General features: G+C 45.6%; 1 protein-coding gene across 1 annotated transcript in view; it reads left to right on the top strand.

Moving 5' to 3' along the window:
* Nucleotides 1-273: 273 nt before the first annotated feature.
* The window catches only part of LOC137648188 (DNA helicase MCM8-like), a 122,388-nt gene continuing 109,308 nt past the window's right edge, over nt 274-13,353 (top strand). Inside the window, exons 1-3 of the mRNA XM_068381116.1 lie at nt 274-573; nt 3,892-3,946; nt 12,288-12,544. Coding sequence (XP_068237217.1) covers nt 274-573; nt 3,892-3,946; nt 12,288-12,544 — 612 coding nt within the window. The remainder of the gene's footprint in view (nt 574-3,891; nt 3,947-12,287; nt 12,545-13,353) is intronic.

Here is a 13,353-nt window from a genome sequence, read left to right as displayed (position 1 = left end):
ATGTGTGTACTAACCTGATTACTGAGGCGTTTGACACCCCTAAGTCGGCGGAGTCAAGGGATGCAGCAAGGGAAAAGCTACGTAATTGGGTCCGGGGTTTTCAGAAAAATACCACGGGGCCTTACCTTCCAAGTGAGAAGATGCGGGCCTATCTTTTCCCCAGGGCATCTTCGGATGCAGTAATTCCTCAGCCTCACTCAGATCCCCTGCGTCCAGATTCCGGTAGATTCTGAGGTCTTGGACGCATTACAGGACATCCAACTAGACGATAGGATGTCAGAAGTGTCAGAGGACACAGAAAAGGACCTTCTCGCTGAAGGTCAGGAAGAGGAGCTGACCCAAGCTCCTGAAACCGAGGAGAAAGAGGTTGACGTGGTGTTGGTTTCGTCGGTTCCTGCCCCAGAACCAATTCCCTCAACATCTGCTATCCCAGAGGAACTGGGAAGGAAGGACTCTGTCTTCATCATGGAAATGATACAGCAGATGCAGAAGAAGAATGATGAGAAAGAATGTGTGATGAAGCTGGATATGCGTAGACTCGCAGCATCACGTGGGCCTCAGAAGAAACTCAACGTAAAGGACCTTCCTTTGTGTTCGGACGCAAACCTGTGGCGGTATGCAGAACACATGCCGATGACGACTGGGAAGATTGTCATCTCGGAGAAGCTGGGCTCAGTCCCCATTGAAGAGGTGGAATTGTGGCCCAGCTAGGAGTCATACCCGGACTGTTATGTCCGTCTCAAGAAGGAACCAGCTTCAAAGGAGGAAACGGAGCCAAAAGAGGTCATAGTCTTTGACCATGGTAAAGCACAGGCTTTACTGTCTAGTTCTATGAAAGAAAGAGGCTTCATTAACTCGTAGGTACCAGCATTGAGTAAGAAGCACCCCTCCTTTGTGGCTTCTCCAACCAGAGCCTTCCCCTTTGTGGAGAAAGGGTACAAGGCAGCCTTAAAGGCTATTGAGGCAGGGAAGCCATGTCCTTCATTGGATGAGTGCAAGCCTTTATCCCTGACCTTGCCTATAGACCAGAAAGACTGGAAGGACATCCATCTTACCTTTTCATCCAAGACTACTTGTCTGCAAGCGGCCGGAAAGGTGATGCAGTTCCTGGAACACCTGGGCTTCAAGATCAATCGCTAGAAGTCTTGCCTTTCTCCAGCTCACAAGTTTCAATGGTTAGGAATTCATGGGAACTTACAGTCACACCACCTCTCCATTCCATTAAAGAAGAGGAGAGAAATAGCGGCATCTGTCAAGAGACTAATCTAACACAAGAGGATTTCAAGACGCCAACAGGAAAGAGTATTGGACTATCTCCAGTTTGTAGTAGTGACAGACCTGGTGCTAAAGGCACAGCTAAAGGATGCGTCAGGAGTCTGGAGAAGATACGCATCAAACGCTTGAAGAGATCAACAAAGATTGACCCCGATCCGATTGCGCACGCCATTAAGGCCGTGGTCAATAAATAAGAGCCTAGCACAGACAATTCTCTTGCAACCACCACAAACATCATTGGTGATATACACGGACGCCTCCCTGGAAAAATGGGGAGGCCATTCACAAGAAATGAAGGTGCAAGGAATTGGTCACATCAGTTCAAAACTTTCACATCAACATCTTGGAGGCTATGGCTGTCTTCCTGATGTTGAAGAGACTATCCCCTCACAGAGCAGTCCACATCAGACTGGTCCTGGACAACGGGGTGATAGTAATATGTCTAAATCGACAAGGCTCGAGTTCACCTCACGTCAATCACGTGATGTTAGCCATCTTCCGATTGGCAAGGAAGAGAAGATGGCTTTTATCAGCAGTTCACCTTCAAGGGTTCCGCGATGTGACGGCGGATGCTCTATCTAGGCGAAAGCCGATAGAGACAGAATAGTCCCTAGACGCAGACTCATTCTCCTTCATTTCGATAAAAGTCCCGGAACTGCAGATCAACCTCTTCGCCACGAGCGACAACAAGAAACTACCTCGTTATGTAGCCCCTTACTAAAAGTCCTCGACAAGATAAGATCCTTCAGAGGAGCAGCTGCAGTAGTGGCCCCCAAATGGCCCAAAAACAATTGGTTCCCTCTAGTTCTAGAATTGAAACTGAAGCTGTTTCCTCTGCTGAACCCAGTTTTAGCCCAACTGGTGCAGAAGTCGATTGTTTACGTTTCATCCTCGAGAACCAACAACCTACATCTCATGATTTTTTCGCCCTAGCAGCGAACAAAAAGTTTGGGATCTCGAAGGACAAGGTCGACTTCACTGTAGAGTACAAGTCAAGTTCAACCAGGAGACAATGTGAATTGTCTTGGAAGAAATGAGTATTCCTTGTGAAAACAAGGAGACCAGCAGAAATATCCATAGATTTCTGTCTCTCTTTCTTCATTTACCTACTTGAACAAGGCCTGACTTCCACTACGATAACCGCGTGTAAGTCGGCCCTGACTAGACCTCTTCTATACGCCTTTGAGGTGGACCTCACAAGCAAAACCTTCTATAAGGTGCAAAAGCATGCACTAGACCCAAGCCGGCAACCACTCCAAAGCCCATTACATGGTCGTTGGTCAAAGTCTTGCACTATGCTTCGAACCTAAACAATGAGGATTGTACTCTAAAGGAGCTAACACAGAAAGTCAATTTTCTGTTCGCAATAACCTCAGGGGCTAGAGTTAGTGAAATATTGGCTCTATCAGGGATGTAGGCCATATTCAGTTCCTAGTCACAGGAGAACTGAACCCTTTTCCTGATCCTGCCTTTCTTGCCGAGAACGAGCTAACTACCAAGAAGAGGGGTCCTTGGAGAATCTGCCCACTGAAGGAAGATGTCTCTCTATGCTCAGTAGAGTGTCTTAAGGTCTATCTTCGTAGAACTTCAGACTTCAAGGAAGGACAGCTCTTCCGAGGCGAAACCTCAGGATCAAAATCTATCCTTAAGCCAACTGAGAGCAAATCTCACCTACTTATTCGCAGAGCAGATCCTGACAGCTCACCCGCAAGTCACGATCCAAAGAAAATTGCTTCTTCACGGAACTTCTTCCAACACGGGCTTTGGTAGACTTCTCTCATACACTGGGTGGAGATCAACCAGATCTTTTACAGACACTATACGAAGCAAGTACATGAAATAAAACATGTTGTGGCGGGTAGTGTTATAAAACCCGTCGTCTAGCGCTGCAATGAACAGTGAACTGCTTTGGGACTTTCCAGTGCATCGGGTACATGGGTACATTTACCCTCGAGTGAAAATCACAATGACGATTAACATACTGTTCCATATAGGTGCATATCTGACCGATAACACCAGTGCCGAGTGAACGTTGCGTCACGGTGTTCATGCATTTCCAAAATCTGTAAAAATCAGTCAGATTTGATTTCACATCTCCATTGAGTGGCATAATTTCGATGAAATTAAATATTTTTTTGACAAGAGAAAATATGGACCCTGATGTGTTTTCAGTGCCGGATCAGATTCATACCTGATTGTAACTACATTTGATAATCTAGTTGCAAGGTAAAGAACTAAACGTATTTGGGTCTTATTGCTGCTATCTCAGTTACAGACGAATAAAGCATACTAGAGTTTTAATTAAACACTAGAAGGGCCCAACTTGAAATCAGAGTACAGTACAGATTTCCAAGGTATGAGAAGGGTAATCTCTAAGTATTACCTTCCGTCCCTATGGAGATACAAACTTTGAATCCTTATAGTCGAAGTCGACACTTTCCTTGCAGGGGGCAGGAAGCCCTAAGCTAGTTCCAAGCTTAGTGGATATGACAGACAATGGTAATGTCATATATAAAGGTCTAGGAGACCATATAAGGAACTCATTCAAAGTAAAGGCACTTATACAAACCCACAGATATAGTACTTTCAAGTTAATTCTCTGGTAACTTATATTAGGACATGACCGAGCCCAAAAAACGGATTTTGAGCAAAGCAAAAAATCTATTTTTGGGTAAGATAGCCATGTCGTCCTGATGGACCCACCTTTCTTAAAATGACCCCACCCGAAACTACTCTATCTGCGGCTATTCCTGCCTAAATGCAACAAGGAATGATGGCCCGTAGTAGTCCACCGGGTACCTTGATAACGGCTCCCCTTTCGTTCGCCACTCTTCCCCCTCAAAGAGTTAAATCTATTCGGGGTGAAGATTACTATGTGTCGTATCACAAAATAGGTCCCCTGATAGTATATGATATCCTTAAAGATATATTAAGGATACTAGCGCCAGGAGTTAGAATTCTGGAGACCTACGGTTAATTCTCTGGGAATATTACTGTAGCAAATATCCCTTTCTGGGCTCGAACCTGTGCCGCCCAGTGAATAAGCTCCATTTAGCACTTATTCTTAGGTAATTTACTGCTAAATATACCAGAGAAAAAATGTAAAGGAGTGCTAGGTCAACTAGCTCGCTCACCTATTGGTGTCGGTATAAAATTGGGCGCATATTCCAGAGGTCCCGCACTATTTAGACTAATCCACGACAGAAAACCCCAATAGAGGAGAGCCGTTCAACCTCACTCGGTACTACCAACAATGCATCCGCTCAGAACCCAACTCCTTTTAGCACGACGAGTAAAGTAACCCGCATTTTTGTTGTGCTCTCGATTTTGGTTATTTTCCATTGAATTTATGGCTTCTTCGTCGGTTTCCCAGGAGACACCGTCTAAGTTAAGTACCAAGCTGGGTTTTACTGTGTTTTGAGCAACCTAGATCGTTTAATATTTATATTATAGGAGTTTATTCTCTTCGTTCATACCGATCTTGCTTGATTTCACTACAGTTGGTACTCCTGTTTTTGAGAGCTTTTAATTTTCACTTGCGGTGTTACTATGTGTATTATTTTTATTATCAAATATTATTTGTTATTGTGAATATTCATTATTTAGCGTTTAGAATCCTCGTGGTTCAATTTTTGGGCCGATATCATTTACGTATCGTTATGGCTGCCGACCTCCTGCTAGGCGGCAATGTTATTTTTAGCCATCAGGTGTGTCTTTTGTGATTTAATTATTATGTTGCATGCCTTTCCCAAAAATTTTCTATGTGTTTATTCATATAATTTAACGCTATTATTATTATTATAATGAATATTTGTGCCATTACTCCGTTTGATCTGTCTGGTTGGGGATCGTCAGTTGGTAGCCCTGCTGCCTCGTATCACGTGATCCTCCCCCACGCTCCCCCTCTAGCTAGGTGGGCGGCTAGGCTTCTCCCCCCTCCACTAAGGGACCGTTGCCTTCCCTCCTTTTAGAGGGGGTAGTTCAGTGTTTATGGACTTTGTCCTCCGGGTGGCCCGGCGGGTTCGTCTCTGTCTAGTCTGGTTGGCCACCGGTCAACAGAGTTGGATCCCGGTGCACCCTATTTTATATTCACTTTTCATTCTGGCTTATGTTATACGAAACCCTCCGGGTTCGATTGGCGGTTCTTAGCTACAGTTCCGCCCCCCTATTATTTTATAACATTTCCTATGATGATTATATATGACAGATCACTACCCCGGAGTCCCTAAATGAATTGGTATTGGATATACTTTTATTTCCCGGCCCGGGGTCTACCCCGCCCCGGGAAATCAGACACCATGTGTCTTAATTCCTTGTTATTGCATCCTTTTTTATGCTCCCGGCTTGACCGGAATGGATTGCTATACTTTAGTTTCAAGTTAGACTTATGTTTAGGCCCGGGTCCTCCGGTCCCGCCCCTATGTAAGAATATTATAGTTAAGCTCTAACCTTGCGTTAGACCTATGTTAGGCCCGGGTCCTCCGGACCCGCCCCTACCTAAGAATATTACAGTTAAGCTCTATTCTTGTGTTAGACCTATGTTAGGCCCGGGTCCTCCGGACCCGCCCCTACTTAAAGAATAGTACAGTTAAGCTCTAATCTTGTGTTAGACCTATGTTAGGCCCGGGTCCTCCGGACCCGCCCCTACTTAAAGAGAATTACAGTTTTTCATATACTATTCTTTTTTATAGATGGTGCATTGTCTGACGCCGGCCTGTGCAGCTGTTCTGCACCAGCCTTGTGGCCACTCCGTCTGCCGATCTCACGCCCCTTGTGGGGTTCAACTGGAAGACGTTGTGGTATGGCACCCGGATAACTGTGTGATTTGCTTCGACCTCATCACTACCCTTGGATCTGACTCGGTGAGTCCCGTTGGCTATATTGCCTTCTTATTTTATTTTACTATAAGTAAGATATCTATGGTCTTGAAGGACCATTGGGAGTCTCCCTTTTATAATTCCCACTATTATTTCAGGCATCCCCGGAGCAAAAGTCTGCGGCTCGGGCCACACTGAAGGTGTGGGTTGGTGGGTTTGCCCGGAATGTGAAGTCTAAGCGGCCGTACGTCCTATCTGAGGACTACTGCACCATGGTTTACCCCAACGCCAAGTCTTCAGCTGCTGTGGCTAGGCATGTGGCAGCTCCCATCATTGCCCACATTGATGCCACTATAACGGGTCTCATCGACCCAGAGCAAGATCCATCGGACGCCCCCGGAGGTCTGGAGGACAATGTTGCCTCCATGAACCTGGACGTCGAACCAATGTTACTAGACGAGCCGGATACAGGTAGGGTGGTAAGTGAGGCAGGTGTGTCCGGCGCTGAGATTCCTATCCTCAGCCCCGCTCTTTCTTCTTCTTCTGATCGCTCTTCTTTTCTTGGATTTTCTGGGGACCGTGATTCGTCTCAACGATCATACCCGGTTCCCCCTAAGGATAAGTCTACTTCAAGGACCTTACCCAAAGCTCGCAAGCCTCACAAGACTTCTCATGGCTCTAAACATTGTACGAACCCGTCTTCAAAGACCTCTGGTTCCTCCTCTAAGTCTCACGACCCGGGAGTTCCTTCCGCCCCTCCTGCTGCTAGCCCGGGCCTTTCCGAATCAGCCATGCTTCGCATCCTGTCGGAGATGCAGGCAAAGTTGGTTTCGGAGATGCAGTCGAGGATGGACACGATGTTCTCTAACTTCGGTCAGAGAATTGGGGCTTTAGAGCAAGGAGCTCCGGAGAGAGTCCAAAGCTCTCTCATCCCGGATGCCTCTAAGCTCCCGCCGTTTGCCAAGAACAACCCCTGGCGGATGGCTCTTCATTCCCCGTTCTCAGACGGAATGTTGACTCTGGAGGGCCTTGGCACTCGTCCTCTAGAGGACTTTGAATTCTTTCCTCCTGGTCTGGCATTTCCATTTCATGGTTATGCCAGGCTTACCGAGGAAGCTTTAGTTCGATTAGACAAGGTCCCCAAAGAGACGGTCATCTTCCCGAAGGAGCAAGCCCAATCTGTTTGGGCCAGATTTTTGAACGACATCGGCTGCACTAACACCATGCTGACGCCTCATAAAAGCTCCTTTACGATGTTCTTAATGGACAAGAACACCTTGACTCCATGCGTCAATAAGGTGGCAGAGCTTGCCTTTCAATATGCTCTGGAGGAGAAGCCCTTGCCTCCCATCCGAGAGGTGGATCCAATCTCCCTCCTTCTTCCCTCAGGTATTGAGTGTTGGGACAATGTCCATACCACCTTTACCTCCGGCAAGCTTGCAGCAGACTGTGCCTCAGTCTTGTTTAGTGAGAAGCTTCCCCGTCTCCCGGAATCCCTCATTAAACAGGAATATGATTCCCGCCTACGTGTGGGCCGTACTCTAAACCTGGCCACATCCACGGAGTCGATAGCCTTGACTTACGATAAGAAGAGTATTTTTAAATCTGTCAACAAGGCTACGTTACAGTCTTTATATTTTGACTTGTATGACTTCGCTACTGCTAAACGCAGATGTCGCAAGCATGTCCTAGCTGAGGCGACGATTAGGCATGAACCTAATAAACTCATCCGGTCCTCCTGTTGGGGTTCAAATCTCTTCCCCGAGGATCTCGTAGAGGAAGTCTTGGCGGAGGCCACTAGGGTTAATCAGAGCCTTAAAGCCCGTTGGGGTTTGACCCCTAAACGCAAGTATGACCCCGCAAATTATCAAGCCCGGGGTAGGAAGAAGCTTAGACCATATACCTCCACCCAGTTCAGGCAACAGCAGAGTGCTTCATCCAACTTCCGGCTGCCTCTTCCTCCATCTTCTGTTGTCCCTGCACAGCCTTCCACCTCTCAGGCTCCTTCGGATGACTATGTCACCGTTCTGCTACCTAAGAGCCAGCTTTCTGGTGCCTCCGCCACTTCCCCTGCCTTTAACCAGTCTTACGAGGCTCATAGCTCTTCCCAGAGTTATGGTAGAGGTAGAGGCTACCACCGTGGCTCTAACCAGAACAAAGGCAGGGGAAGAGCCTTTCGCAGAGGAAAGAACTTCCGAGGCGGACGTGGAGGCATCTCCTCAAACCAATACTGAGGTGCAGCAGGTAGGGGGGAGGCTCTATGCCTTCCGCAACAAATGGAGGTTCAGTCCCTGGGCGTTCAGTATCATCTCCAAGGGACTGGGGTGGAGTTGGATTCAAGGACCTCCTCCTCCGAACAAATTTCGTCAACATTCCACTCCGGACCTGGTCGAATTTGTCCAGGATCTTTTACAAAAGAACGCCATACAAGAAACGAAACATCTGAAGTTTCAAGGTCGGCTGTTCAGTGTCCCGAAGAAGGATTCAGACAAGAGAAGAGTGATTCTAGATCTATCCCTTCTCAACTTGTCCATTCAATGCGACAAGTTTCGAATGCTTACCGTCTCGCAGGTGCGGACCTTACTTCCCCGTGGGGCCGTCACCACCTCTATCGATCTTACAGACGCCTACTATCACGTCCCGATAGCGAGACACTTCCGTCCGTACCTAGGCTTTCGCTTAGGGGACAAAAGTTACTCCTTCAAGGTGATGCCTTTCGGGCTCAACATCGCCCCAAGGATCTTCACAAAGCTAGCAGAAGTCGCTGTTCAGGAACTCAGGAATCAAGGGATTCAAGTAGTAGCCTATCTGGACGACTGGCTCATTTGGTCAGACACCTCCCAAAATTGCCTAAAAGCCACTCACAAAGTCATCCATTATCTTCAATCTCTAGGCTTCCAGATCAACTTCAAGAAGTCCCGTCTTCTTCCAAAATCGAAGTTCCAATGGCTCGGCCTGCAATGGGATCTTATATCTCATACTCTGTGTCTTCCCAGACCCAAGAGGTTAGAGATTGCAAGGAACACCAAACGCTTTCTCATAGACAAAGTAAGTTCCAGACGACTCCAAGAGAAGATTCTGGGTTCCCTTCAGTTTGCCTCAGTGACGGATCTTCTTCTGAAGGCAAAATTGAAAGATATCAATCGTGTCTGGCGTTCGAGGGCGAACCGGAAGCTCCGGGACAGGAAAGTCCGCCTTCCTCCCATTTTACGGGAAAGACTCCTTCCTTGGACAAGAGCAAACAGTCTGTCAAAGTCAGTTCCCCTTCGATTTCCGCCTCCGGAATTAATCATTCACACAGACGCATCCTTATCAGGTTGGGGCGGCTATTCTCAGCTCAAGAAAGTTCAAGGTCTTTGGACTCCCTTGTTCCGCCATTTTCACATCAATGTGCTAGAGGCCATGGCAGTTCTTCTAACCCTGAAACGTCTCGCTCTTCCCAAGAAACAACACCTTCGTCTGGTCCTCGACAGCGAAGTGGTGGTCCGCTGCCTCAACAGAGGCGGGTCAAAGTCAGGGCCTCTGAACCATGTTCTAGTAGCCATATTCTCCCTAGCAGCCTCGAACCGTTGGCATCTTTCAGCTGTCCACCTGGCAGGAGTCCGGAATGTAGTGGCAGACGCCCTGTCCCGGACCTCCCCTCTAGAATCGGAATGGTCACTCGATCTAAAGTCATTTCGGTGGATTCTCTCTCAGGTTCCCGGTCTCCAAGTGGACCTCTTCGCCACGGAATCCAACCACAAATTGAGAGTATATGTGGCTCCCAATCTAGACCCTCAGGCTTACGCCACAGACGCCATGTCACAGAATTGGGACAACTGGGAAAAGATTTATCTCTTTCCCCCAGTGAATCTTTTGCTGAAAGTTCTAGACAAACTGAGATCCTTCAAGGGACAAGTAGCCTTGGTCGCGCCCAAGAGCAACTGGTATCCTCTCCTGCGGGAGTTGAGACTATACCCTCACCCGATACCCAATCCGGTTCTGTCTCAGATAGTACAAACACGCGTTGTGTACGCTTTCTCAAACATTCAGAGCGCCCTAACTTTATGGACTTTATGAAGTTTGCGGCTATGCATGGTGCCAATATTGATCCTCAAAACACCTTGTTCCTAGAATCGGATAAACGGGATTCCACCATCCGCCAGTATGACTCTGCAGTTAAAAAGTTGGCAAAATTTTTAATAGACTCAGACGTGAACTGTATGAACTTGAACCTTACAGTCACTTTCTTTAGATCTTTATTAGAATCAGGTCTGGCAGCCAATACTATCACCACTATTAAATCGGCTCTGAAAAAGATCTTCTTAGTGGGTTTTAACATAGACTTAACCGACTCTTTGTTAGCTTCAATTCCGAAAGCTTGTGCCAGACTGAAACCGGTTACTCGTCCTACCCCGGTGACCTGGTTCCTGAATGACGTACTCAAATTGGCTTCTGATACCATTAACAGTTCTTGTGATTACATGCCCCTTCTCAGGAAAACACTTTTCCTGGTGAGCTTGGCTTCCGGGGCAAGAATTTCTGAATTGGCAGCCTTGTCGAGAGACCCGGGTCATATTGACTTTCTGCCTTCAGGAGAGGTCCTTCTTTCTCCTAACAAATTCTTTTTGGCTAAGAATGAAGACCCTCAAAACAGATGGACCTCCTGGAAAATTGTTCCCCTCACGCAAGATCCGTCTCTGTGCCCTGTCACTACTCTTAGGTCTTATTTATCCCGGACCTCCTCTAACTCCTCGGGGCCTCTATTCGTTAGAGAACAAGGCGGTACCATTACTATTAAAGGGATCAGGCAACAAATTTTGTATTTTATTAAACAAGCTAACCCTGACTCTTTTCCTCTTGCACATGATATCAGGGCGGTTGCTACCTCGGTGAACTTCTTTCACCACATGAATTTTACAGACCTTTCCAGGTATACAGGGTGGAAATCACCGTCAGTGTTCAAGAAACACTACCTTAAACATTTGGAAGCCCTAAAATTTTTTACAGTAGCCGCAGGGAGCGTAGTTACTCCCAAGTAACTCACAGGTTAATGCCTTGACTCTTTATCTCTCCCTCTTACCTGCCTCATTTATACCCTATTGTATTCGTTGGTCTCGCACCTGAATACTGTTATTATATTTGTAAATTTTATGCTCCTGAGTATCTGTATATATTATCACTCACGGCATTATTATACCTACCTTATTGGATTTATGTTCATATTTAAGATACCCTTATAATTGTTTTTTGGTACTCATCTCTGATTAAAAGCATCCTGTATTTCCCTTACGCTTATGTTTTTCCTTTATTTTGCAAGTTTGGTGACATTTTTCTCTTGTATAGATTCACTGGGCGGCACAGGTTCGAGCCCAGAAAAGGGATTTTGACGTAGGAAAAATCTATTTCTGGGGGAAGGACCTGTGCCGCCCAGTGAACCCTCCCAGCTCCTCTCCCTTGGAGTCCCCAAACTTTGGGTGCTAAGGAGTTGGGTTCTGAGCGGATGCATTGTTGGTAGTACCGAGTGAGGTTGAACGGCTCTCCTCTATTGGGGTTTTCTGTCGTGGATTAGTCTAAATAGTGCGGGACCTCTGGAATATGTGCCCAATTTTATACCGACACCAATAGGTGAGCGAGCTAGTTGACCTAGCACTCCTTTACATTTTTTCTCTGGTATATTTAGCAGTAAATTACCTAAGAATAAGTGCTAAATGGAGCTTATTCACTGGGCGGCACAGGTCCTTCGCCCAGAAATAGATTTTTCCTACGTCAAAATCCCTTTAGAAAGCTACCTAAAGGAACCTTCCATCAGGACGACATGGCTATCTCGCCAAAAAATAGATTTTTTGCTTTGCTCAAAATCCATTTTTTAATGGTGTCAATATATAAAGTTTTGCAAAGCATAGTTCCGGATAATTCTGACGGTTCACTTCACTGGATGACTTTTAGTTGCAATTTACCCAGTCATATAGTAGTTCCTTTATGGGTAAATATAGAAAAGATACAGGAAACTATACCTCAGGTTTTTTTAATTCTTTGTTAATCATTTAGTTTGATGTCTAATGTGTACATCATTGGAATTTTACAGGAATGAAATAAAGATAAACATGTACACTTAAGAGAGCTGAAGTGTGATACAGTACAGAAAATATTAGTATGGTATACAGTGTACAGTATTAACAGTTATTCAAGTTGAAAAACTATCAATCTTTCCAGGAAAGTTGGTGAGCGTGAAAGGAACAGTAGTAAGAGTAAGCAGTATCAAGCCTCTATGTACAAGGCTAGCTTTTACGTGTGTAAGTTGTAATCACGTGCAAGCCGTGGTCCTTATTGAAGGCCGTTACTCGGTGCCCACATCGTGTCCGGTTCAGAACTGCAGAAGTCGAATGTTTACTCCAGACCGTTCTCACAAGCTTACAGAGACTGTAGACTGGCAGAGCTTTAGAATGCAAGAAATCATCAGTGATGAGCAGGTAAATGATATTTTATCTAACAATTTTGTTGCATGTAATTATTGTTTGCTTGTTCAAAAAAAATTTGTAACCAATTTTTTTTTTATTGAAATACTTGTGTTAGTCAGTATTTCAATGTCAATTATAAACTTATTTGACTTAGAGCAAAATGATGTACAGTACAATACATTTTTGGGCTCAGGCCATGCTGTCCTGATGGAAGGTTCCTTTAAGTAGCTTCCTAGGGTATATTTGACTACAGTGATATTCCTAGAGAATTTAACTTAAGGTCTCCAGAATTCTAACTCCTGGTGCGAATATCATTAAAGTTTCTTTTTAGGATATCGCATAATATCGGGACGTATTCTTGACACGCCACATAGCAATCTGCACCCCGCATAGCGTTTATGCTTCAAGGGGGAAAAGGGGCAAAATAAAAGAGGAGCTGTTAATAAGGTTCCCTTCCTCCGTTACTCTTTGAGTACTCAGATGGCGCCACAATCGCCGCCATCTTTATTCCTTTTTCTGTAGCGATCTCGCTCGGTGGTTTTCCCAGTGCTCTCTCGATTTTTGGATTTATTATGCAATCTCCAGCCTCTTGTGCCTCTGGAAAGTTGAGTACTGTATTTGATTCTTATGTTATTTAAATTTAGCTCTTACCGTAAAGTAAAAAATTGAATCTAATTAAACTAAATTTTTGGCAGAGCTATTGCCTGAACCGGAGGCGTCTTCGGTGCTGTCGTTCGTAACGCATGAGTTATTTAGTTAGCTAGAATGACTTTCCTGGTATAATAGCTTAAATAAATAAATTTAGCTATTTAGTCTTCATT

The sequence above is a fragment of the Palaemon carinicauda genome, chromosome 10 (genome assembly GCF_036898095.1).
Source record: "Palaemon carinicauda isolate YSFRI2023 chromosome 10, ASM3689809v2, whole genome shotgun sequence".
Lineage (NCBI taxonomy): Eukaryota > Metazoa > Arthropoda > Malacostraca > Decapoda > Palaemonidae > Palaemon > Palaemon carinicauda.
Note: the sequence above shows the minus strand (reverse complement) of the source record. Positions and strands in the feature narration are given on the sequence as shown.